The sequence below is a fragment of the Lingula anatina genome, chromosome 2 (assembly GCF_051362555.1).
Source record: "Lingula anatina isolate TDL-2025a chromosome 2, LinAna3.0, whole genome shotgun sequence".
NCBI classification, from domain to species: Eukaryota; Metazoa; Brachiopoda; class Lingulata; order Lingulida; family Lingulidae; genus Lingula; species Lingula anatina.
In genome coordinates this window covers 15,038,095-15,064,669 of record NC_141768.1, presented here as the reverse complement: position 1 = coordinate 15,064,669, position 26,575 = coordinate 15,038,095, and the positions used below count along the sequence as shown (strand labels likewise).

Here is a 26,575-nt window from a genome sequence, read left to right as displayed (position 1 = left end):
AACCCAAAATGGTATTTTAATATGCATAGTTGACTACCAATTTTTAGAAAAAGAAAATTAAAGATAAAAAATGTATATATAATGGGAATCAAATACAGGTATTTAGCGTCTTGCGCTTGGCTAGATCTATTTGATGAAATATTATATACAATGAAAAGGTGTTCTGAAAAAAAATTATGAATTAGGTCGAGACCACATTTCGGGTCGGGAATAGGTGAAAAAGTTGGATGTCAAACCAAGCAACAGGCAACAAGCATCTACATGAAGCGACGATGATGCCGGTACTTTCAATCTCCTTGTTTTTGCGAAACTGGTGAGTCTGATAGAAACTAGGAATAGATCTAGATTAACATGATACGGCCAGTCTTGTAATTTCTATCATTTAACTTGTTTGTGTTTCCTAGCGATTGTATAATTTTGGAAGTTGAAAAGTCTTGAAAGTGACAGCCATTTGGGATGGGATGCCTTCAACCCTCAGGGTGAACGCCGTGTCACTATCAGTGTTAACAACAGTAGTTTACCAGTCAACTCGTGCTAGATATGTGATATACACGTATGATCAACCATAATATCCGTTGTATTGTTGATCGTTGAATATGATTCATATATAAAATTTTGCAACAGTCATAAACAATTCTAAGGAGTCAGATGTAATAGATTGGACGTTTTGAAAGAATTGAATACCCACAGAACGAGAGAACGAGAACGAGGCTATGGCGGTTAGCTTGATTTTGTCTATCGTTCAGATTATTATGATAAAATATAACTAATTCAGAAGTTATTGGATGGAATGACTAGCAGAAACTGGAAAATGAACTTAGTATCTTCACATCAGCACACACAGATTTAGCCGAGCACAAGGATTCCAAGAGCTAGAGACACTTCAAATAGCGGCGTCATGGTTAGAACAAAGAACAAAGAACTGAGTTAGAGAAGGAATAAGAATAATTTGAAACTATTAAGCCGGTGAGTTACCTCGAGCAGCGTCTATAACTCATGTTAACTGAGGTTAACTTGTACACTTGGTATCCTACAGGAACTCTGATACTACTCAGGCAATAGATCGATCTCATATAGATAGATATATACGATACGATAAACAATAACCATGTCGTCAACCAAATTCTACGCCGTAGCATCTGGGAGAGAGCCCGGCATCTTTCTACGGTGGCCAATGGCCCAGGCCAGCACAGTGCGATTCCCAGGAAACTGCCACAAAGCCTTTGAAACAATTGAAGAAGCGGTAAAGTTCATGAACTCCTATGATATCCCTGAGACTGACATCGAGGTACATATTAATGAAGAGTCCAATATGACCCTAAGGAAATTTCTAGATAGTAAAAAACAAGAAACTCCAGCAACACCAGAGATAGAAACTTTACAGAAAGGGGTATGTACAGATGTAGATGAAGGAGCTGCTCTCTGCCTCGTACATAAAATGGCATGTGAAGCTCAGTGCGGTATACCTGACAATGAATTCATGATCCAGTGTTGCAATTGTAGAGGGTGGATACATTTTACCTGTTCAGCATTGCCTGCGTATATGCTCACCTCTCTTAGAAATTCCAGCAGAAAGTTCTCTTGTGAATTGTGTGTCAGTCCAGACCCAGACATTTTAAATCATCTTAACAATAACAATAACGAAATGCCACAAATGCCACAACTCACTGGTAAATCTGTCAGCACCAACTCTCAATTACCCACAACAGCAGTAGCTACACAAACTATCCACGACTTCTTAGAGGCTGAAACGCAAACTTCCCTAGAGGCAGCAGACCAAGGGACACGAACTGAGCCACTGAGAGAACAATCGCAAACCTTTATGGTTGAGACTCTGAAGGAATTTGAGGCTAGATGGGTTGATAAATTACAAGAGCAGTGTCTTGATCTCAAGATCAAGTTGGCACAAAGGGATTTAGAACTAGTGAAAAATGAAAAGAAAACCCTCGAGTCTGAAGTATCATCTCTGAGAAAGGAGTTGAATAAAACCAAGAGTGAGTTGGATAACGTTAAGAAAGCTGATAAAAACAGTGTGACAGATAAGATACATAAACTCAGGGTGGATATGGAACAAGCAGCCAAGGATCAACTCAATAAATTTAAGGCAGAAAAGATGGGGTTACAGGCCAAAGTGGATAAAATCACTGCAGCCATGCAGGCAAGGGACCATACAGCTGAGCAGCTCATGTCTGTTATTAAAGACAAAGAGGATGATCTAACTAACCTACGTTCCAAGTGCGACAACCTCCAACTTGAGCTGGAAAAATCCAGAGAGGAAATGTATGAAGCACGAAGAACAAGTGTACAGTGTGACCATGACAACACTTTTAATGCAGCAGGTTGCACTAGCAGCACAGCTCCTGGGGAAAGGAGAAAATCAGTCTGTAGCTATAATGGTGGCAGAAGTATAAGCCCCACACTGTTTGATACACCAGAGTCCCCAGCAGAGAGGCACCATTACCCACCCACAGAGATAGATTCTAACCTTGAATCAGAAAATGATGGACACCAATCTGCTCATCCCATCAACGTGCCAGCCTCAGGAGCAGAAAACCACGTCAACGGTGCTTCCTCCCCACCCCGACTATCATACTCGGAGGCTCTACGTACCCCTGTCGTGACACCACCACAACACATTCAAACAGTCACTGACATGAGAGGAGTAAGCAACAGCCACGAAAGATCAAGGAGACGTACAGTGACCCTTATTGGGAACTCCCAGATAAAAAACATTATCCCCCATCGCCTTGTGCCGGCTGCGAGGACAGAGACAGTTTTAGCATACACAGCTCCAGAGGCTGCTAACATTATGTTCAACAACAAGAACCTAGATTCTGATTGTGTTATTCTTCATGAAATCACAAATGATGTCGGAGAGGAATCGGCTGCTCAGTGTGCAGAGAGACTATATGCAATGGGAGAGGACTTTGCAAAGACTCAACCCCAGACACAAGTTATCATATCTCTGGGAACTCCAAGGTTGGACTATGCTATGCTGAACAGAGACACAGATGTTGTAAATGCCCTGCTGAAATCCAAAATACATTCGTCCAAAGTAAACAATCTTCATGTTTGTGAAAATGGAAACTTTATGCGAAGGGGAGTTATACAAAGACACCTGTTCAACAGAGATGGTGTCCATTTATCGCGCCAAGGCACTAGTCTGCTGGCAGCTAACTTACGTGACACAATTGAGAAAGTGTTGAATATTGACAGTCGTAGAAAGAGTGCAAGAAGAGGATTATGATGTAATTGAAAAAGGGTTTAACATTGACTTTACTAGTAATTGAAAAAAGGTTCTAAAGGGACTTGCTTTAAATGTATTTATTAGCAGCACAAGGGTGCTACTAGCCCAATGAACTGTAATTGAGTATATAGTACATGAAATTGCTACGATTCAATGGACATGCCAGATCTCAGTGCCAAGTAGCAAGATAAGGAAGTATTGTGTCATTATCGATATGCAGATATTTTTGTTTGTAGGATTAATTATTTTTGTATATCTATCAATTTATCTAAGCTATTTATCATAATAAAGCAGATATTTTTGGGTGTAGGATTAAATATTTTTATATATCTATCTATTTATTTAAGCTATTTATCATTATAAAATGGTAAACAGTGGCACTATATGTTTAAGTTAGTCTTCACATTATAATGGTTAGAAGTGGATTATCTTACAGTGTATCAATATAACATGCCTCATCAAGATATTTTTAGTATAGTGCAGATATACTTAAGATTTAATGTTTTTTTTTTTTTTTTTTTTTTTTTTGTAGGTATGCATGGCTGTATATATTATTACCTACCCTATCTATTTATTTAAGTTAATTATCATTTGTTAGTAGGGCAACTAGTAAGTTAAGTTAGTCGTCACAGCGTAACGGAAAGAAGAGGCACTATAAACAGAGTGATACTTTAACAGTGCATTGCTCAGATATCATTTATTTATTAATTATTTTAAGCTTCATACATCTGAAGTTAAAATACATACATATAACCAGTAGCTAGTCATCTCCATCCATTAACAGTACCTTTGACTTGGTATATAACTCTCATTTACAATGCTGCACAGCTCTCCTCGGAGTTTAAGAGCTGGTGCATGGAACATAGATGGTATGTTCATGAGGATTGGGAATGAAAGGGTAAGCAAACTTGACTTGCCATGCTTCCAATCTGCACTACATCAATTGGACATTTTCTGTTTGATTGAAACCCACTGTGATGTCAATGATAACCTTCACCTGGAGGGGTTCCATATTGAATCAAACCTCAGACCGAGATAAAAAAATTCCCCCAAGGCATCTGGGGGTTTAGCAATAGGGGTAAGGAGCGAAATTCTCAAAGGGATTATGTTTATCAAACGAAATAACTCGGAGCTCATGTGGATAAAACTACAAAAGGAATTCTTCAATCTTAGAGAAGATGTTTACATGTGTAACGTGTACATCAGTCCAGTTGGAAGCTCCTATACCAGCCAAAGGGAAGATATCTTCAATATTCTAGAGGAGGATCTGTCAAAATATGAAAAACTAGGCAAATGCATTGTGTTTGGGGACTTCAATGCAAAAACTTACACAGAGAAGGACTTTGTACAACATGACAGTGATACACAGGTTGGGACAGGAGAAGGTTATGTGTCAGATGTCCCAATGGTCAGAAGGAACTTAGATTGTCACAGTGTAGATAGCAATGGTAGGAGACTATTAGAACTTTGTAAGAGCAGCGGTCTTAGGATAGTGAATGGTAGAGTAGTAGGGGATTTTGTTGGTAATCAGACATGTTTTAGTCATAACGGGCAGCCCAGCACGATTGACTATATGCTTTGCCATGTGGAGATGTTTAGTCAGATTGAGTTCTTCAGGGTACACGATTTATCACCGTACTCGATCCACTGCCTGCTTTCCTGCAATATAAGTATGAATACGTGCCAGTACATTACTCCTACGGGCTCATCAGAGGCTCTACTTAAGATCCCAGAGAAATTTTTCTGGAATACTGGTTCACGAGATAGATGGCTTAGAGCTCTCGCTCTACCCCATAATGCAGAAGAAATAAGGAAATTCACATCTGCAACATTCATGGAAACAGCAGAAGGAGTTGAAAACTGTCTTGAGGATTTCTACAGACTAGTGACGAGAATAGCTGCCAATGCAGGCATCACAAAAAGAATACCTAAAGTAAGAAAAGGTGTGGGCAAAAAGCCCTGGTTTGATGGTGACTGTAAAGATATGAGCAGAAAACTCCGGTCCTTGGCTAGACAAATACGTAAAAACCCAGAGAATCGAAAGATAGTCCAAGATTACTGTGCCATGAAAAAAAGATACAAAAGGCTACTCAATAGCAAAAGCAATTCATTCAGGGAGATTATATATCAGCGTATAAGCAAGCTGGAGAATGAAGACCCGCAGGCATTCTGGGAGATGTATGATAAACTTTGCCCTAAAAAGCAGTCTTCTGGAAACCCTATCCCACCAAGCGAGTGGTGGAGTCATTTCAATCAATTAATGAATAGGAAAATTCCGCATGATGACACATCTTTTGAGGATGAAATAAACAAATACCACTTGCAACACGACCATAGGGTATTCAATGAAATGGATTTTCGTATTACGGAAAAAGAGGTTCGTTTGGCGGCAACTAGTCTGAAAAGAAATAAAGCCCCAGGTCTAGACGGTATTCCTAACGAGATGATAAAGGAAGGGATTACTTCATTAGCACCGGCAATATCTAAGGTCTTCAATGTAATCTACTCCTCAGGAGAATTCCCGACCGCCTGGCGTACCAGCACCCTTAGCGTGCTCCACAAGAAAGGAGATCGCAGATGTCCAGGCAACTATAGGGGAATAGCTATCTCAAGCAACTTATCCAAACTGTTCTGTAAAGTACTTAACAAAAGACTAAATAACCAGGTCAAGAAAGAGAAAATCATCCCTGACAACCAAATCGGATTTAGGAAAGGTGCCAGGACCAGTGACCATATCCTAACACTGAAGAGTGTGGTAGATAAATACATTCACAAGATCTCTAGGTCCAAACTTTATGCAGCATTTGTAGACTTTTCACAGGCATATGACACTGTTTGGAGGAATGGACTGCTTTATAAATTAATTAAGGCAAATTTTAGCTCTAAATTCGTAAACATACTCAGAAGTATGTATAATTCAGTAATGTTTTCTATTAAATGTGAGGGGGGGATCACCAACCCCTTCAGTACGAGCGTGGGAGTCAAACAAGGATGTGTGCTAAGCCCTACACTTTTCAATATTTTCATAAAGGACATACCAGACCTATTTGTGGATACGTCTCAAAGCAAGCCACCGCTTTTGAATAACAGACCACTCACATGCCTACTTTATGCTGATGATTTAGTCATACTATCAGAAAGTGCACAAGGTCTCCAGTTTTCCTTGAACCAACTAGCTAGTTATTGTGACAGATGGAAACTTAGAGTGAACACAGATAAGACTAAGGTGGTTATCTTCAACAAGCTAGGGCGAACGATAGATAAAGAGATCTTCACACTGGGGGAAAAGAGAGTGGGCATTGCTACTGAATATAACTACTTGGGAATTACGTTCACCCCCTCCGGCAAATTTACCAAAGGTATGGACACACTGAGAGACAAGGCAGCTAAAGTGTTCTTCAAAATTCGTAACCAGCTGTTTGCCGCCCCCACGGCCGTCGCAAAAAAACTTTTCCAATCCCTAGTGGTTCCAGTTATGGGTTACGGTAGTGAAGTGTGGATTCCATATCTGATACACAAAATGCAAAAAAATAATATTCTCTCCACATGTGACAAGCCCTCAGCAGAGCAGCTCCACATTAAAGCCTGTAAGACCATTCTGGGAATACACAAGAGAGCCAGTAACCACGCTGCAAGGGGTGAATTGGGAAGTTACCCCATACTAATTCACCTTACGGCCCTGGCGGTCAAATATTGGAGTTACCTGAACTATAGACTATATAAAGGTGAAAATGCCATGGTACTCGATGCCCTTATTGAAAACAGGGCAATGTCAGAAGCTGGTATCACAACCTGGTCTTCGGGTATTAAAGCGGCACTCTTAGTAGGCCATGCCGAGGAATTATGGGTTAATCCCATTAAAATATCCAACAGCAACACACAGGCCATAATAAACCAACACATGAAGCAGGCCTACAGTGAGGAATGGGAAGAGATGATAAAGGCAGTAGATAGTAGTAAAAAACTTAGAACATATGTAGGCTTCAAAAACAGATTCTCATGTGAGAATTACACTACAATTATGAATAAGAGTCTAAGAACCACCTTCTGTAAAATAAGATTAAGTGCACATACCCTACAGGTGGAGCGGGGGAGATTTACCCGACCTAAGACACCGCTGGAGCAGAGGTTATGTAAATTGTGCGATCTTCAGAGAATAGAAGATGAATTTCATCTAGTTAGGGAATGCCCAGTATATACAGAGCAGCGGAACCAAATGAGTACTAAGCTAGAGTCTTTTGTATCATTTGAAGGGTTTAGTGAAAAAGAAATATTCAACTTTCTAATGGGGTCTGTTGAGATGGACATTATATATGTTGTAGTACAATATTTAGGTAGCTGTTTAAAACTTAGGGATAAGTTGCTCACTATCCAGAACACTAGTTAACATAATCCCTGTGTGTCATTAGCAAAGTCGGGATGGATAGATAGTATGGGTTTACGAAATGCTACACACAAAAAAACTACTGTAGCTGGATATATAACCTATATAATTATTCATTTATTTCTCATTGTAATTGTGCGTCATTATTGCTAGTAGTGTTATGGTGCCTTGTTATAGTTGGATGTCGGTCAGTAAAATATCCATTCTTAGGTGTAAGTTTAATTCGTATGTTCCATGTAGTTTTTTTTTTTTTTTTTTTTTTTTTTTTTAAATCTATTATATCTAATATTGTATTTCTGTGACCATTTTATATTTGCTTGTACGCTATCGATGATCTGTACCTTGTATGTTAAGGTTCTTTATGATCAATAAACATTCCATTCCATTCCATTCCCACATCGTCAATCCAAAATGATCTAGGAAAAAAGTTATTTTTCATGTCTTTTGAAGCAATAAAAGCACTATTCCTTAAAGTTACACTGTTCTGGTAGTTACAGAATATATGTAGTGAATCACCCACAACAGTCATTTTGGATTTATCAGGTATTTGAAAAGTGTGGCTATAATCAATTGCACGGATGACTAGAAAAAAAAAGAACTACATTGAAAAAAAAGGTCAGAACTACATTGAATTATGTTAAATTGCTTGATGACTGGAGGGTAAGCCTTGAATAAACCTCAGTAAACTTTAACACTGGTAGCTAATTTATTCCTTTCTTAGATTCCTCAAGTTGTCCCTTTTATAATCATATTACAAGGTAGTCAATTTAATTCAGGTTACATGTACCTGTATGTGCTTCAGGCCTGTAGCCAGCAATTTTAAATGAGGGGTTCGTTTTCTGAAAAAGTGGACCTTTTTCAAAAAACGTTCATGTACCTAGATCAAATTTTATCCAAAGTGGACCTTTTCCTAGCAAAAAGGGTGGTTCTTTCGAACCCCCCTGGCTACGTGCCTGTGCTTTCATATACTATCCCCGTATATGTTTTATGTACTGGTACTTACTGTACAATCTACTTTCAAATTTATCTTTCTGATTTTATTTTTTAGGAATGATTTGCTTTGCAACATCAACTATGAGGACAGCAAATACATGAGGCTATAACAACAAAATGCAGACTAATTCAATTATTAATCATTTCCAAGAAGAACTTGCTTATCATGAAACCTATGCAGCAGAGAAAACAAAAGGTACAAGTCCAAGGGGTCAGGTGGTCAAATACATCCTGGCTCACATCAACTATAATGATAAACCCCAGAAACCTTATATTGTTCATGGAACATCAGGTTGTGGTAAGACTGTCACACTGGCCCAGCTGGGGAGACATCTGAAAGCTAAACAAAAAAATACCATAGTAATCCAAAGGTTCATTGGCATATCCCAGAGAAGCTCCTGGCTTCATGACATTTTGATCGGCATCCAAATTGAGCTATGTAAAGAACTGAACCTACCAGTGCCAGAAAACAGAATATTCCACCAAGTAGATAGAACTTTGAGAAATTTTGATGAATTGTTAAAAGAAGCCAGTAAGGTGCTTAGGGCACAGAAGCGGAAATTGGTACTTGTCCTGGATGGAATAAATGAACTGCACTCTACACCTGGTATGGATTTTGTAAGCTGGGTCCCTTCTTCAGTGCCATCTATGATCTCCTTGGTGCTCTCAACTGATCCAAATGAACATGGAGTGCTGGAGAAACTTCTGCAACGGATCCCAGATGAGAAAACCTACCTGCAAGTCGCAAGTTTCACAGAAGATATGATAGTAGAAAATCTTGCTCGGTGGCAAAATGATGTAGAAAAGAATTTAACAGAAGAGCAATTTGAGAGTCTTTTTGAGTTCTTTGCCCATTGTAAGACACCACTGTATGTGAAGATGTGCTTCAATACTGTAATACACCAGGTTCCCAATCCTGAGGGCCAAAAGAACAGTGAGGAAGAAAATCCAGTCTTATCCAATACCCTCCGTGCTGCTGTGAAGGATTTTTATAAAAGATTAGAAAGGAAGTATGGTACTGCTATGGTGTCACATGTACTTGGATATATGGCATTGGCCAGGTGAGTTTAATCTATTGTTTCATTGCAAAACTGCTGAAGTCCATCATGTTTTCAAGAACAGATCAGAAAAGATTGTCTGACTCTGCATCTAACTAAAAAGAGATAAGAACATGCTTTCAGGGATGCATTTGAACAAAAGGCTAGTTAAAATATTTTGTTTGTCCTGATTGGTTTACTGTAGTTTTTAAACAAAATTAAACAGGAACAATACAAAGTAAATTGGATTGACTTTACAGCAAGATCAATTCTGAAGCAGTTAAAAAATCAATTATGACTGTGTAATTATTACTCCAGTTAATAGAATGTAGACAGATATTGATCTTGCTTAAAGTCTAACTGTGTTTTGTTATGGCTCCTAATAGTTACTGCCTAGTGACTCAAACAGAGCTACTTGTCTAATTTAATTGTGTATGGTAATTAAGAAATAAAATATGTGTGAATATGAATTTTTAAAAACATTTTACATATTTACAAATGGACTGTTTCATAGATGTTTGATTTGGTGATTCATAACAAAATGAAACATTATAATTTGATTTAGCAACCTTTTCAAATAATTTTTTTTGTTTAAATTTTGTACTTAGTCTAATATTTCTGTACTTACCAAAATAACTTTTATTAGTATATGAATCAGATACTAGCATAGGAGTTTTAAAAAATTCAAGTTTGAAAAATAAAGTTTGAATTTTTATTGATATCATTTTATGTGTAGGTATGGTTTGAGTTTAAAGGAACTTGAGAACCTGTTGAGTGTGGATGATGCTGTGTTAAGAGAAGCAGGGAGATTGGGGGCTAAGAGTGATGCAGACAAACTGTGGAAAGTCCTGGAGAGCTGGCATGGTCTTCAACAGGAACTCATTACTAGATTCCAGATACTGCGGGAAAAACTGGCGTATGGAACCAAAGTTTACAGCTTCACTCAGAGGTTGGTATCGGTTGCTATTGCATATTCCTTATACTTTTATTCATTATAGATACAAATATTTTTGTAAAGTCGGGTTTATGTTACAGATAGATGAACCCCTCTCAGTAGACTATTTGATTAAACCATAGGTAATCAGGTAATCATAGGTAATCACTTCTCCCCCACTTACTACTTTCCCACAGTAAGTTCGCATTTTGAATTTTATGCTAATCAGTATCTTACACTTGTAACATTCTAGTAATTTTTAATTACAAAGCTTGGGTAAAGATCACATTTCTTGCTTGCAGTTCATAGTTTATTGAGCAAAGGTGAGTATCATCTTAACTTCCATAAACAAAGCTTTGTGACAACATTATATACCTTTTGTTTTAACTGTTTTGATAGTGCATGGATCTTTTACAGTGTAACACAATATAAAGAATAATATTTGATTTAAACATATCGTATGCAGTAAACTCATGTATATCCCTGCTTAAGTATATAATTTAAACATTAATAATCATAGAGCAGACACCACCTGATCTGAAAATATTTTCACAGCAAATAATTACAGTGAGTCTAACCAATAGTTAGATTATACAATAATGCTTAGTTATTGGATATAAGTTGAGGTTCTTTTGTGCCTTTCTCCAGTGTTTTGGTAACACCCACAATGGCTTGTTATGGTATTGGGTGATAATTGCCTGCAATAAGTTGTAATCAATTTCATCAAAAATCCATGCATGTGTTAAATTGATCTGCAATAGTTACTATGCACCATTGGAATGCTTAATCATTCTTATTTTCATCAGTGTGGCTAGTCCATAACTTAATTGCATATTACTGTAGTAGTTTTTTTGCATAGATTCCTTGAAGAAAATCTATAAAATTCAATGTTTAATGCATACAATAGATGGGACCATTGTAAAGAATATAGATACATCTGGTAATTACAATCAGATCAAGTAATGTTTAAAAATCCAATTTTAAAGATCTAATTAACTATGTTTGAATTTTAAATCACCTACAAACAGAAATATTTGCACAAAACAGGCGGATTTAGGCCGTCTTCTGGGTCTTCTGGAAGACGGTCAGATTTTCAAGTTTACATTGAGGGGTATCTAATTTTTTATGTTGGAAGATGGTCAAAAATGGAGGATGGATCAACAAAGATAATTTGGAAGACTGTCAAAACGTATCTCTGGATCCGCCCCTACAAAAGTTGATGACTTAGGGAATGATCTTTTTGCTGAGAAAGCAAAAACTTTGATTGATATATATATATATATGATGCTGCATATGCTCATAATTAAACCGATTGTGCTACGTATACACACTATATATGCCACTTCTTTGAAAATGACTTGTTTCATTTATGCTTAATCCATTAATCAGTTTTAAAATATATCTTTTTATTTGTTTGATTAAATATTAAGATTAATTTTTAAATGCAAATTTAGAAATTAATACAATATTTGAGCATAGGAAATAAGAATCATAGAGGAACTCTTACAATTACACTGTTTTCAATGAAAAATTATGGTCAGAGTTCTAACCTCAGATCCATTTTTATCCTTTTTTTTGTATAAGATATATATCATAAACAAATACAGCCTGAAAATTGTTTTCCCCATATATATACATATGTGTATACACTATAGATAATACTGTTGTTTTGTTTTACCAGGCAATATTTCCAGGTTGCCATGGAATGCTACTTGGATGGTCCCCCAGAGTCGCCCAGCAACCGTAGCTCACTGCTACGGAAAATGTCAGACTTCTTTCTCTGGGTCTGGAAACAGGAGCTGGACAGGTTCCATAGAGATGAAGAGGATGGGCACACCAGCTTTGAAAGTGATGAGTTTTCAGCACTTGGGCCTGAACACCTGTGGAATGTCAGTGACCTCCCATACTACTTGTTACACTCTGAGAAGAAAGAGGACCTTCTGACAATAACCTTGGGTAACTTTTTTTGGCTCTTTGCCAAAAGCAAGATCATGTCTTTGACGGAAGTCATTAATGACTTTAACATAACTTTGGAAATCATGAACCATCCTGAGGTGGAGATTTTGAGAGAGAGCTTAATTTGTGTACAGGAAAAGCTTGACGCAAATGACAAAGGGACATCACATTTTGCAACGAGCCTCTTGGGCCACATACGCTCCCTTTCCAGTGCCTTTCCCAGTGTCATAGGCAGAGTCACCAAGCAAGCTCTGGACTGGTGTCTCAACAGGGCATCAAAACCCTTACTCATCCCAACATCAACCTGGCTTGATGCTCCCATTGGGTATCACATTGGGGTAGCTGGTTTACCTCCAAGAATGGTCACTGCTGCTAGCTTGTCCAAGGATGAGAAAAGGCTGTCCCTGGCACATGATGATAAGACTGTGTCAATATGGGAAACTTGTGATGCTTGCGAGATGCTACTTTCAAAAGTTATGAAAGGTATGTGCATAATGTATTTGATGTAGAGACCTGGGTTATAATATGATAACATTATTATTTAAGACTAATATGTTCATAAATGATTATGGAATTGAGAGTTGATGTGATGACCATTATCAGGTTTTGCACTGTGTTAGAATTTTTATCAAATTGATTTTAAGCTTTTTATTTTTATTTATTTATTTAATCTCTTTCAATGAACTGATAAAGCAAATTTTGTTGATACAAAATTGTCTTTACTTTGTAAATAGATAACCCTTGCTTTTATGAGTAAGCAGTATGTTTTATAAGCAGTATGTTTTATAAATCTGTTGACATGTTCTTCAGATCCAGTGTCTGCTATCAGCCTTAGCGATAGTGGAGATCAGGCAGCCATTTTTAGCAAAGATGGCCTTACAGTGAAAATTTTAGACACCCATCATTTAGACACAGATGAAGAGTATGTGGTATTTCACCAAAAGTCAGATACCATTGCCTGGGAGACTACCTCAAGGTGGACTTCTTCAAAGAGGACGAGGCTTAAGATGAGTGCAAACAGTGAGCGAGTCCTTCTCCTCCATGAGAATGTCCTGTATGTGGTGTGCCAAGGCCAAGGAAGTGCAAAGAGAGTCACTGATGGTGTCTCCTGCTTCCAGATTTCAGTTTGTGGCCAGTACTTAGTCACTGGTCATTTTAAGGGCAGTGTCAGCGTCAGGAGCATGGTGGACAGGAAAGTACTGCACACATTGGACAAACACAGTGATTGCGTTAGTTGTGCCTTTGTCACCAAGGAGAAGGTGTGTGCTACAGGGGGACATGATGGAAAGGTGGTGGTGTTCAACCTGGAAGATGGAAAAGTTTTGCATGAGATCCTGGGCAGCAAAACCAGGGTTCAAGATGTTGCTATTGATCAGTTTGGACTGTGTCTTGGTGTTGCTGCTGATAGCGCCATCTCTGTGTGGGACTTGGTCAGCGGGGAATGCTCTTATGTCTTTGAGCAGGCACACCCAGACCTTGTGCATACAATTCACTTTGCATCTTCTCCATCAGATACTGGTATTCCCCAGGATGTACTGGTCTCTGCTTCTAGGGAAGGAGGCGTGAAGTTGTGGAACCTCCGAGAAGGAAAAGGTGTGATATGGTTTAAATAAATTAATGATTCAAGGAGTGCTTGTGTGTCATATACATGAATTTAAGCATGTTAGTATAAACAAATTAATGGTATATGCATGTGTGTAAAAGTAAAGGTATATAATGGTATGTGTGCATCTTGATTAGCCTAAATATTCACATAGTTTACCCTCCCAAGTAATACATGTGGTAACTTTATCCCTACTGTGCTTTCTTGTTTTAATTTTGTTTCTTCAAAATAGGATAATTTGGAAAGTGATACAGATTACTTGTACAAGTGAACTGTTTATAACACTATCACGGTGTCATATGTTTTAAATTATTCAATAAGATATTTCTTACATGTAATAGGTTAGAGAGCATGCAGTTATAGTAAAATCTTTGTATCTGTCTTTGTAGCAGTATGCAGAGATGAGCAGTCAGAATTGAAAAACGGAGCCCATCATTTGACTCATCCATTTTTTTTTCAGTGCTGAAAACCCTGATGGTGTCTTGTGATGAACTGTCAGTTTGTGGGGAGGCCATGATGACAAGATGTGAGGAGGAGATGGAGGTCCGTCTCTGGACTCTAGAACCTTTGCAGTGCAGTGTGGAGAGACAAGGGTAAGGAATACATTTACTGAAATAATATGATTATGAAAATGTTAAATATTTACAAAAAGAGAAAAGCAGCCTGAGAGGTTTGTCACCCCTTTCTCATTAAAAAAGATGTTATAATCATGATTTGACTGTCAATACATATAGTCTGAGTATTTCATAAGTACAGAGGATGGATTTGTATATTCATTGTTCTCAAATCCCTCTTCTGGACACAATTTTCAACAGTTACTGATTTAACAGATCAATTTGTCAATTGACAGTTTAAATTTATTTTATCAGATAAAGGTAATTCTTGATAAAATCCATCACAAAAATTCCTGTTGTTTATAATTTGTTATACTTGTTAAAGTACATATACAAGCTACTGTACTTTTTGTCTTTTTAATGTGCACTTTTGAATATTTATGATTTCATGCTTCCTGTTGTATCAGGTTTCTTCCAGGTTCTGGTTTGAAGCCTGTATTAGACAAAGAAGGCCATTTTGCCTGTGTACAGAGCAGGGACAGATATTTTACTGTGGCATCAGATTTAGCAAACAATACCACCAGGCTTCTAAAGGCAGCTGGACCATCTAAAGATGTCAAACCTCTAGCTTGTGCACAGGTATTTATTTGATAAGTTCTTTATCTTCTCTACATTGTATATTTAAATCTAGCAAGCTTCAGAAAAATGAAGCAGCTAGCTTGAGTCTACTTATTCAAGGAGTTATGCAAAAAGCTAAATGAGAATTTGAAATTAAAAAAATAATATAGTGAACATGCGTGATCTGTCAATAAACTTCCTCTTTTTTTTTTTTTGATGAATTGCCACCACTTAGTTTAGACGACAGATTTAAAATGGAACCCGGGATTTTAGCAATATTAAATTTTCTATTTATGAATAATATAAGTCTACATTTATGAGTTTTAACTGAAAGAGAATCAGATGATGAGATGTTAAAAATTGGAATATGATAACTGCATTCAAAGTCCTGGTTGTTTAAGTATTATTGTTTACTAAAAGACAATCTTCATATTGATCTATCATGTTTGCATTAATATGTGTAAAAGAGACACCCACTAGGAATATGAAAAGAAAGCACACACCTTAATGAATATAAATGTGTTTGTGTTTTGATCAAGTGCACTCACTATCCACTTTATGCTTTGAATGTCTCATGTATTTCAATATAATTTAGGTGGCAGAAGTCCATGTTCTGGTCAGCATCAGTAACAACCGTACAATACAGCTGTGGTGCATAGAAGAAAACCAACTGATCAGGACTTTTGACCTCAAAGAAGAAATGGTGTTTTCTAGCTTTTGCCCAAGAACATCTCAGGTTCTCTTTTCTTCTAAGACTGGCCGAGTTGAAGTCTTGGGAATGTCTAGGAATCCAGAGCCCCCAAGGCACCTCAAAGAAGTGACAGTAAGTGGCACCAAGATCTTGCACCTTAGAGGGGATGCCATTTTTTACAACCAAGCCAATGTGTTACATTTTTCATCTGTGGCAAGACCCAAGCAGAACATTAGGTTGCGTTCACACAAGTTTCATGTTTCCAAGGTGTCTGCCTCAGCTGACATAAGCACGGTGGTATCATACACCCCAAAGGAGGGACTGTTTGCCTGGGATACCAAAGCAGGTAAAGTCAAGGGAAAACTAGGCATGGAAGGAATCAAGGTGCACCACATGGATCTTATGCTGGATGGGAAACATGTTTGGATGGCGTCTGGAGATCAGATTCTTATTTTTGATCTGAGCACAGGGCGTCAGGTCATCCAGCAGATGGCGCCAGGTCAGGTCACCAGCCTCAAAGTGGTGGATCAGGAAGTGGTGGTCACCACCAGTGCGGGAAATGTTGGCCGTTTTTCAGCAGTAAACATGTCTGCTGCCAGGTCCTCAAGTTTCTACAGCTTGGGGAGAATGTGGTGGCAGGACCCTCCTTCAACAAATTCTACCTCTTTGACAAATGGTAGTGTGAATAACAATCAAAAGACAGGCTCTAAATCACCCCGAGATTCAGTTGGTGCTAGGAGCGCAGAGGTAGCTGGTGAGGCAGAGCAAATGAGTGCAGCGTGTGTTATTCTCTAACATGTAGGATAGCACCCTGAGTTTTGATGGGTACTTGTTTTACCTGGAATCCCATACCCAATTCTCTGTGAAAGAATTTATTTTTTATCCTGTAATATAAAATTTCTCAACATGAGAGGGTGATCCACAAAATAATTTAACTATTTGCTGTTTATTATTTTTTATTTTTTCAGAACGAATCATTTTGAAAATATTTTTTTATATTATTTTTTTTCAGTTTTTGTAGAAATGAGTTATTTGTTGCTTTGTGACAATTTGCCTGTGCTATATTTATCAATATTTTGTTTTTATGCTTTTAAGCTGCTGTGCCAATGAAGGGCATTTTTTGTCCTTCACGTATGCATTTTCATTCCATTGTGCAATAACGATTTACCAGTATTCTGACTTCAAAACTAAGTTAATATATGTTAAATGTTCATGTTTCTGTCATGCTGTAGGAGAGCCCAGTAAGCTATGTATCCACGTGGATGCTGAGTAACATAACTGATGTCCTTATTCTTGATATTTTTCTTACTGCGTTTGTTAGAATTTTAATGGTACACTGTATTTCATATGTTTATATTTGGATTTTACAGTAGACATGATGTGTTACTTGGTGCATTTTAATCAAAATCACTATGACAGTTTTTACTTAGAAGTTAATGCTTTTGTAAAATTGATAGTATTGCTGTGATTGTGTTTTTCTACTAAGTTTATTTGTATCAAGACAGACCATTTTTGTGGTTATTTAATAAATTTAATGTCAGTTGTATTTTTATAGTGATTATCACTGTAAATGGATTTGTTTGTGCGATTCTAAAAAAAGTGCCTTAAAATAGTTATAACTTGTACAACAGTTATTGTTATAGTTTGATATGTTCCTGTGTAGTTATGGTGTGACTGTGTTATTGACTTTTTGATTTCCAAGAAAAAAAGACATTCTACACTGTGATATTATTAACATTTACATTAGAGTTGTGATAATTGTCAGTTTTACATTTCAGTAAATATTGACGAGTATCTTTGTGATTTTGTGCCAAATAAAAACATTAAACATTATGGGCGATTTTTTATTTTGCTTCATTTTAGCATGTCACTTTAGATCATATCTTTGAATTTGATTTATTTACCGGATTTTGTCCGTGTTTAGATCAAGATTTATAACTTAATTTGATAGACTAGTCAGTTGTTTATGAAAGGTATAAAACGGATTACTGATACGACAAGGTGACGGCATTTACTTGGAAAACGTCCATTTTCAGAGCTATTAGCTATTATTTTAAAACGCATTGGAGGCTATAATCAGAAAATGTTTTTAATCCCTTTAAAATTGGTATGGAATGTAAAAGGTGAAAAAAAAATCTAAATGACTCCGGTTGAGATAAGTTTTGGACTCGGGGATTTCTTACACATTTTGTTTCACGGATATACCGGTACGATGAGTATGTGGTCTTGCTAGCCTTCCAAACACTCTACCGTCGATTTTATATTGACAAGGAAAAATAAATTCATAGATATACCTGTATGCGGCGTTTATTATTCATCTTGATAATAGTTGTCAGCCGATATTGTACTGCAGTGTTTATTATGGTCGAACAAAACGCCACAAAACTATCTATGTTAGTGTTGTTAAAACAAAAGCTTCATGTTTTGTCTTAAAGGTAAAACAGTAGAGGCGGACAATGTGTGTTCAAACAGTTGTAACTGGCTTGTAGACATTTCATCCTTTCTTCCTTGTTTTCGTTTGGCGACAGAGGCCCATATGATGAAAATACAGTAGTTGCAGATATATTTTTCACAGTCGAAGCTTGGTGGTACATAACAATCAATGAAGTATTTTACATCAGTACAAATAAATATTTGAAAAAAAAAACTCGCATTGTCTTTTGCTGTGAACTACTGTTTATCAAATCCATTCTTCGTGACTTGCTGAAAATCTGACTGATATTTCCCTTTTCCTTTCACTACAGTGTACCTCTTTTCAAGCATCTTGTTTCAAATAATGAAATGTCAAACATCAGCACCCATGTTTTTTATATAACATATCCAATTATCACCTACGGTAGCGTTACATCAGTTAAGAGGTGACTCCGATCTCCCAACGTTTCCTTCATAGCCAGTCGCTCCTTGCTCTGGTTTCAGTGAATTGGCGCGATCCGAGCGAGTCCATGCAATGGCTGCAACTTGCATCTTGCCAACCTTTTCGGCACGTTTTCTCACTTTTTTCTTTGCTTTTCGCACGACAATTTTCTTCCTGCAGGATTCGAAACATTGAAGAAGATCCAAAAATATGAGGCAACCAAACAGTAAAGCAGCCACGCCAATTGTGATCCCCAGGCCCATGCCAGCAGTTGTAGTTACAGACGGAGCGGTAGTGGTAACTAGAGTTGTAGCGTTCACTGGCGCCATGATGCACTGTGGAGGAGTAGGTTATCAAAGATCGAAAAAGATATTTCGATCGTTCATGCAGTAGGAAATGACGAATTTCAAAATTTTATAACAAACCCATTTCTACTTTGCCAAAGACCCGCTCTTATTAAGATCAATGTAGCTATGTCCACGACCGGTTGGCGTTTCCAAGAACTGTTTCCGCTGTAAAGACAGAACCGTCTTGAGTAGACAAGCAGTTATGTTATTGCTCTGTAGTTTACTGATTTTATTGGCTACTGTCCAGTATTCTTTTTGATAGAACACAACTAGTAAAACATCATCTCACTCAAAGTACATTCTTTCCGGACAAACATGACGCACGGACATTCCGTCCATTCCCTTCGCTGCTCATTGGCAAAGTTTACCGATTCAATGCTCATTTCAAAATAATATTTCTCCTTGCATTTGTTTACCATAAAGACGAAACACCAAATTCCGGCGAGTCTTTCCTTGAAGACTAGGTACTCGTATCTCTGAGAGTTGTTAGACAATTAGGCTAGTAACAAAAGTATTACCAGGGTTTTGTCTAGAAAATGTCAAATGAAAATGAAAATGTCAATAAATGTGGCTCGAAATATAATCTCTCATTTTTGAGACAACCAGCGTTTAATATCAGTACACATAGACGAGTTAAACCAAAGAATCACAAGTGTGACAAAAGCATCACTGTCACGTGATGTCATAAAAAGTTGATGAAAAAGTTATCATTGTTGTATTTATTGATCCATAAACCACTGTTAAATGGGTTTTAATGCGGTGAAAATCTCTCACCTACATGATCTATTACACTGCAACAGTGTCGCGGAAATTGAATATCTAGCACTAAGTAAATTCTATTTGAAACATGAACGATGCAGTTTAAAAATTATAGATTTGTGTCCAAAAGGTAAGATGACTAATGGCACCAAACAATAGTCAAACCCAACATAAATGTGTGCTTAACTATATTTTGTTTAGAGGTTATCTTTCCTAAATTACCATCCCTGCCCTGCTTTATGATCGTGAATCAATTGAAATAACTGTTGTCATGACAGAAAAAAAAAGTCAGTTCAAAAATAAGTCTATTTCACAATGCAGTTTCCGGAGTTTGCACGTACTCCAGGTCACCGAGCCGAAAAGCCATTTACGATGCTTCGATTGGTTATACAACGGCATACTGAGTAAACCACAGCAATTGTTAAAGAAAAATTATGCAAGTTAAATAAACATGATGGCTTCACGTGAAGAACATTTGCCAAGCTTAAAATATCTAAACAAGACGGGTGTGAGACAAACAAGTTCGAGATAGGATATCACGCACGTTGGTTTTAAATGGCGAAGACAACAAACTTAAAAGTTTTTAAAACAGAAAATTGATAAGTTAGTAGGGTTTCGGTTTTGATTTGGTGCTGTTCTGGTGCCATTTTATAAATCCGAAAGGCTTGTAAACAACTAAACAAAATTTGACTATAAAAACGACCTAAAACGTTATGAAAATAGGGTTTCTTGTCATTTGGTATGTATATTTGAATGGTTATAATAATGTTACATTCACATAAAACGCAATTGACAAATACACATTCTTCTAATATTTCAGTGCCAATACTAGGAATTTTAACGGTTCATTTTAAATGCACGACTCTGAGTCTCATGATACATGTGCCGTATTATAAAATTACCAAGTCCTGGTTGTATGTTTATTTTCAAATTCTAATTTTTTTTTTTGCAACACCCCTCAGCCCCATCTTTTGTTAGAAGTTTCTTCTGCGAGCAGCTTAGTCATAAAGCCATTTTAATTATCATTTATACCTTCATGTCATCCATATCACCGCCCTTTTCAAGTAGTCATTCCAGAAAATCTGTTCTCAGTCAAAGCAATATTTTTCAAAATTAAAGCCGAATCATTAAAAGAGAAACATTTTGGTGGTATTCATAACACCGGGCTAACTAATCCACGGATCAAATATGGCGACCAACTTAAAAGCTTGTCGTTTAATCCACTTATAAACACTGAAAAGATTCCCGGCAGGGATTACGCAACAAGCATTCAAGTGGTTCGGCCATATTTGATCTGCGAACCAGATAGTCCGCTGATATGAATGCGGCCTTTGATTCATTATATGCATGACGTAGCGCATCGTGTGCCTTTATTCTGGAAGCTGCAGCATATATTTGAATACGTTAAGGGTATATTGATTCATTTTTTTACATGACCTGACATGACCTCATACAATGTGCGCCGTTTGTACATATTAGTTAAATATAAGCGCAACACATTTAAAAAGTGAGAGAAAAAAACAATGTCAGCCAAAATGAATTTAGCGGGTTTGCTTCGCTTTTCATTTTTGTCTTTTTTGAAGTATGCAATCAGTAATACAGCAGGTACTTGTACGTACTAGTACAATAGGGTGTTTTCACAGAAGAAATTGTTTCCATTATGGAGGTCGTATTCCCAAGAAGCTCTTATTCCATAGATAAAAAAATTCAGATGTTTTCTGGAAACAATTCGGGCACAATACATTTTCATATGTAGAATAGGAAATTTCGCACAAATTGGTAAAAAGCCGAAAGACTGTCTTTTAGCATATATGAATTCATCCCTAAAAGATGGTTTGGTTGAGATCGAAAATCGGCTGTTGTTTAAGGTGTCTCGTTATGCCCAGGTTGACACTGATAACAACTGATGGTTATATGATATATCTCATGATGTTGAATACAAAACAGTATACTGTATGGCAAATCCAACAGTAACCTTAGATTTAAATTTTGACCTAATTTTTACAGTTAAATATTCTTTTTTAATTTCCCAGGTCGTTTATCTCCGAAACTAAGCCTCTTGTCATTCTTTTGCTTATATCAAGCTCATATGATTTCCATTTAACTCATTTCAACACGCAGCCGATATTGCAAAAACTTACTATTACATGTAATTTGACTTCTGTGGGACGTACATGTAGCGTATGAATAACGAATTCAGCGCATTTATTGTGTATGCATTGTGTATTCCAGACACACCCAACTTAACCGACCGCATGCCTGACGCACTTCCGGCAGATTCTCAATTCATAAAAATATGTCTTCTTCTTCTTCTTACCAGTGCATATTCCATAACGTGAGTATCAATCCTTTAATATCATGAGCAGCTGAAACGCGAGTCAGGAAAACCCCGTGCTGACCGTGGTTCCTTTTATGTTGAATCATCTGTAGATGCTCCTTATGCTCCTCTTTCTGAAGCTGCTAGAGATGGCCGTGGTGCTCATGGTGCATGGCGTCTCCCCCCCCCCCCTCTCCCCTAGAAGAAGCTGCTCATGCAGTCAGACCACCCTGACCTACCTTGTAACAAGCCCGAGGACGACAGTGGCAAAGGAATGAAAAGTCAACCCCGTTGAAGTCCTAACCCCGTTGAAGAACAAACAAACATTCTGACTTTAACATTCTGTTTTTAGCTCTAACCATTGTGTCTGAAAAGTGAAACAACTTAATATTTCAAACCAGGTTTAGTGAAAAACAATATTCTGTGGCTGTTGGAAAGCATTTTGGCTTTATCAAAAAACACTTGGGCTGAAGCTGTAAAAGTGACCAAGATCAGGGGTCTTTTATATGCAAGGTTTATATTTTTTCGGGAATTGGCAATCTTAGATATACATCAAGTTGTCAAAAGTTGCCAAAGTGAAAACCATGCTAAGTTTGTCCTGGGCCTCCAATGGAACCTCAAGGAAACATAATTTAATGGAGGCATGGTTACGACTATAGGGCTATTGTAAAGTTTTGACGAATAGAAATTGTGACACGCCTTCACTCCTAATTTCTCTCTATTTATCAAGGTTGAAGGTTAGGCTTATTATTATTATTATTTTTTTTGATATAAACGTCTTATTTGAATGACCTTAGTCGCTTACATGGTATCCGTCTTAGATATTGTAGCAAATATGCAATGTGTTTCTACTGAGTACTTGTCTTCTCTATCACAACAGGTGTACGAGTTGTGCTTGCTTGGATGCCAAAACATGAAACAGGATTGAGCCCCAATGCACGTATGAACATTGTCCAGTGTTGGTATCGGGTTCTAGCATGTTGTCTAAGCCTTTTAAAAAGTAAAATTACCAGTGTGTTTTGATATGAATATATGAATATTCCTTTTAACGCCTAATCAGATCTCACATACAGTGTTCATTGGAGAACTTTGTATGATACAAATGTGTTCCCTTTTCTCTAATATGTCAATCGAAAATGAGTAGATAATGCGGTAGCTATTGTGTTTTTATGATATAATGTTACCATACGCCCTATGCGCATATCAAGAAACATCAAACATAAGACTTAAATGGTTATGTCCTAGAACTCCTAACCCAAGAAAAAAATACTATGAACAAAAATCTCACAGGGAGTTATTACAGGAAAATCTTGTAACCGAAGGTATTATATTGATGAAGTGTCACAACCTGTACTAGCACTGAATACGGTCATCAATCACCAGCTATAAGACGACGCACCACTAATGATGCTATTAATAGCAAGTATGTAAGAAAGGGACGTCCGGTAGTATTGCTTTGTTTTGCACTGTGAGACTCTCTACAGATTGGCGCTAAACTGAAGCCTCTCGATCTTCTTTCCCATATTGGTAGTAAAAACGAATTAAGTACATTGATCTTTCCTTTTCACGTATGACAGCATGTCTTCTAGTTTGCTGAGCAGCTCTCATGACTAGCTGTTTAAACAGAGGTCTCCGTATCAAGACAATTGGCTGCAGTGCGCACAAGTCCCTTGAGTAACCCGAACATATGTCACAAGCTGATATTTCTACCCAAGTGCCAAACGTGTCTTTTAAATGAAATCCTAAGGTGCTGTCCTTGATTTGCTCAGTTTTTTAATTTAACGGTTAAACGAACAACGCTGGAGACATTAATGTGACGGGTTTCGTTCAAGTGTTTGAGACCTAAGTAACAACGAGAAAACTTTCGCTTTTTTTAAAACTTTTTATCTGTGTTTTCATTTTGTCAAAGAGAGAATTTAGCTGGACGTAGAAAATTGTCTTGATTATTAGTGAAATCTGTACAAAAACTTAGATATAAGTTCCATAAATTAATGCAACACTGAAAATATCTAACAATGGGTCTTAACTTTTTTTAGTATTACAGTGGCATATAGGCGAAAGTTTAGACTAATATTTATGATTAACAATCCGTTCTTTTTTTGGGGGGTGGGGGGTGGGGGTGGAGGGAGTGAAGTTACTTGGCGTCCACCATACTATCTTCGGTTACCCTGGGAGTTGGAGGTTTAACTTTCCCCAGTTTTCAAATGTACAAGACCCATAACATTAGCTTTATTTCACACACACAGTCTTCAAAACATACTACTATCTTATTACCACAAGGTCATTCAAAGAGACACATCCACGAACGTCAAATAAAGAATGCGTTGGAAATAGGCTATATAACTCCTGTAAAACTCAATTACTTACTTCATTCTCAAAACAATACAGGTACTTGTGTTTTTTCAAAAGTTAATTTTGTCATTTATACATTTATGTATCATTAAACACTTTTTCATATGTCATTTCAATAAAATGCGGTTTTGCTTAAGGCCGAATTATCAATCATATAATATGATTCATTCTTTTACGAAATAACTATTTACCCCAGTCAAAGATGGAATAGCAATAAATAGGTTATACGGGTTAAATTACGGACGCCACTGACGTGAATGCGATATTTACAGTGTCCAAACTATCCATGGTAGCCATAATTAACGATTCTCATGGAAGTAGATGGGTTACAATTTGCTGCTGAATATTGGCATCGGTGCTGAAAAGAATAATTATCTGATAATGGACTTTGCCATGTTGATAAGAAATTTCAGAAGGTTTAATTGTATGTGGGTGTATTGTGCCATGCGACCGGTGACCTGCTCTTAAGTAAACAGTCTAGACAACTTGTAATAGTGCACCTTTAGTAATATCAGATGCACTGTGATTGGCAGTGACATTTCAAAATGTTACAAGAAAAACATTGACGCGGATGCTGGATAACTGGCTTATTTTTCCACCGTTGAAACGCAACCTTTTGAACCCGAGATCTGATGCATGCACGTAAAAGAAACAGTCCCAAAATGGTGAAATCATGCTACCAACATTTGCGTCATAAATATTGCCATAAATCTTATCTGATTTTGCTTTCTCTCAATAAAGCCAGGATTGTTTGGAAATGACAGGCTATATATCCAATTAACAATAGATGATGTAATACCAGTAAAATACGGACTAGGACTGCATCAATCTTTATAGTCTAGTCTGATAAAGCGGTCATGAATATCAGAAATTATTTCAGTTTCAAATAATGATTTATTATTCTTACAAACGCATACGTCAATCCCAAACTATTGATATCTGGGTTGATAAACAACGGCGCAGCTGTCTGGTATCGGAAATGACTATCATAAGATGTTGTTATTTCGTGACTTAGTTGCTACAGTGTTACACTGTGTATATCCCAAGGAAACAGTTTTAGCTAAAGGATATTGTCACCCTACGCCCAAAACTCCTTATTTACTGCCTTACATACATTCTTTAGGGTAATAAATGAATCTTCAATGTTAAATGACTAAATTAATTAATATTTACACATGTCATCTTATGGATGACGTCATAATTACGATTTTTTGGGTAAAAACGGAAAATCGGTTTCTCAAATTTCTCTTTTACCTGAGCACCCACGATCACCGTTTTAAGTCGATTTAATGACACCATTTAGTATTCCAAAACCCTGCCAGCGATTTTTCATAAAAATCTTGGTTCAGGCTTTATCGTCGATAAAGCAAAATCTTTACCTAGGGGCTCATAACTCAAAAACAGAAACATTTAAACCAAAATGACGGCACGTGATTGTAGACGATACTCTCCTGGTTATCTCTACCAATTTTGGTGATAAAAATTCGTTCAGGAATGAAGTTACGCCCCATACCGGTTGCTATCTCACCCCAAAATAGAAAGGTGTTAAACTGACGATTGAAGCTTTGAGTTGCCCATGCTTATACATTGCAACGAAAAAATATAAACGCCGATATTTTATATTTTCGAGTTTTTTTTTCTTTCTTTTAAATCAGCACAAAGATAGATGAATTATTGAATAATTAGGTGCAGAAAAAACTCATTTTCGGTATCTGGATGATAATAAAGGGTTACAATAACCTTAAAAGCCTCGAGCATTGCTAGTCAGTTGTCAACAATTTTGAGCCAATATTCCTGGAGTGCATCTAGGAACCTCGGTTTAATAGAAATCACAGTTGTTATATAATTGCTTCTGGTACAATAGGTGCTTTCATATTGAGTGCATTTTTTTTTTTGGGGGGGGGGGGGCTAAATAGTATGTTTGTAAAA

The 26,575-nt window shown here is 37.1% G+C and overlaps 2 protein-coding genes across 2 annotated transcripts; both read left to right on the top strand.

The window, feature by feature from the left end:
• The first annotated feature begins 151 nt into the window (after positions 1-151).
• On the top strand, positions 152-17,850 carry LOC106154573 (NACHT domain- and WD repeat-containing protein 1). The gene is made up of 8 exons (XM_013528964.2): positions 152-313; positions 8,680-9,685; positions 10,398-10,610; positions 12,277-13,034; positions 13,362-14,144; positions 14,615-14,747; positions 15,176-15,347; positions 15,922-17,850. Exons 2-8 carry the CDS (start codon positions 8,742-8,744, stop codon positions 16,810-16,812), a joined length of 3,894 nt encoding a protein of 1,297 aa, XP_013384418.2. The 5' UTR covers positions 152-313; positions 8,680-8,741; the 3' UTR covers positions 16,813-17,850.
• Positions 704-3,564, top strand: LOC147763418 (uncharacterized). The gene has a single exon (XM_087003221.1). The coding sequence runs from the start codon at positions 1,109-1,111 to the stop codon at positions 3,245-3,247; it is 2,139 nt and encodes a 712-aa protein (XP_086859347.1). The 5' UTR covers positions 704-1,108; the 3' UTR covers positions 3,248-3,564.
• Positions 17,851-26,575: the final 8,725 nt, after the last annotated feature.

What these genes read in the sequence shown, in the direction of transcription:
- LOC147763418 (XM_087003221.1), top strand. Translation starts at nt 1,109, where the DNA reads ATGTCGTCAACCAAATTCTACGCCGTAGCATCTGGGAGAGAGCCCGGC.
- LOC106154573 (XM_013528964.2), top strand. Translation starts at nt 8,742, where the DNA reads ATGCAGACTAATTCAATTATTAATCATTTCCAAGAAGAACTTGCTTAT. An exon ending in GAACCTCCGAGAAGGAAAAG is followed by an intron (nt 14,145 to 14,614) that starts GTGTGATATGGT and finishes TTTTTTTTTCAG; the next exon opens with TGCTGAAAACCCTGATGGTG. An exon ending in TGCAGTGTGGAGAGACAAGG is followed by an intron (nt 14,748 to 15,175) that starts GTAAGGAATACA and finishes CTGTTGTATCAG; the next exon opens with GTTTCTTCCAGGTTCTGGTT.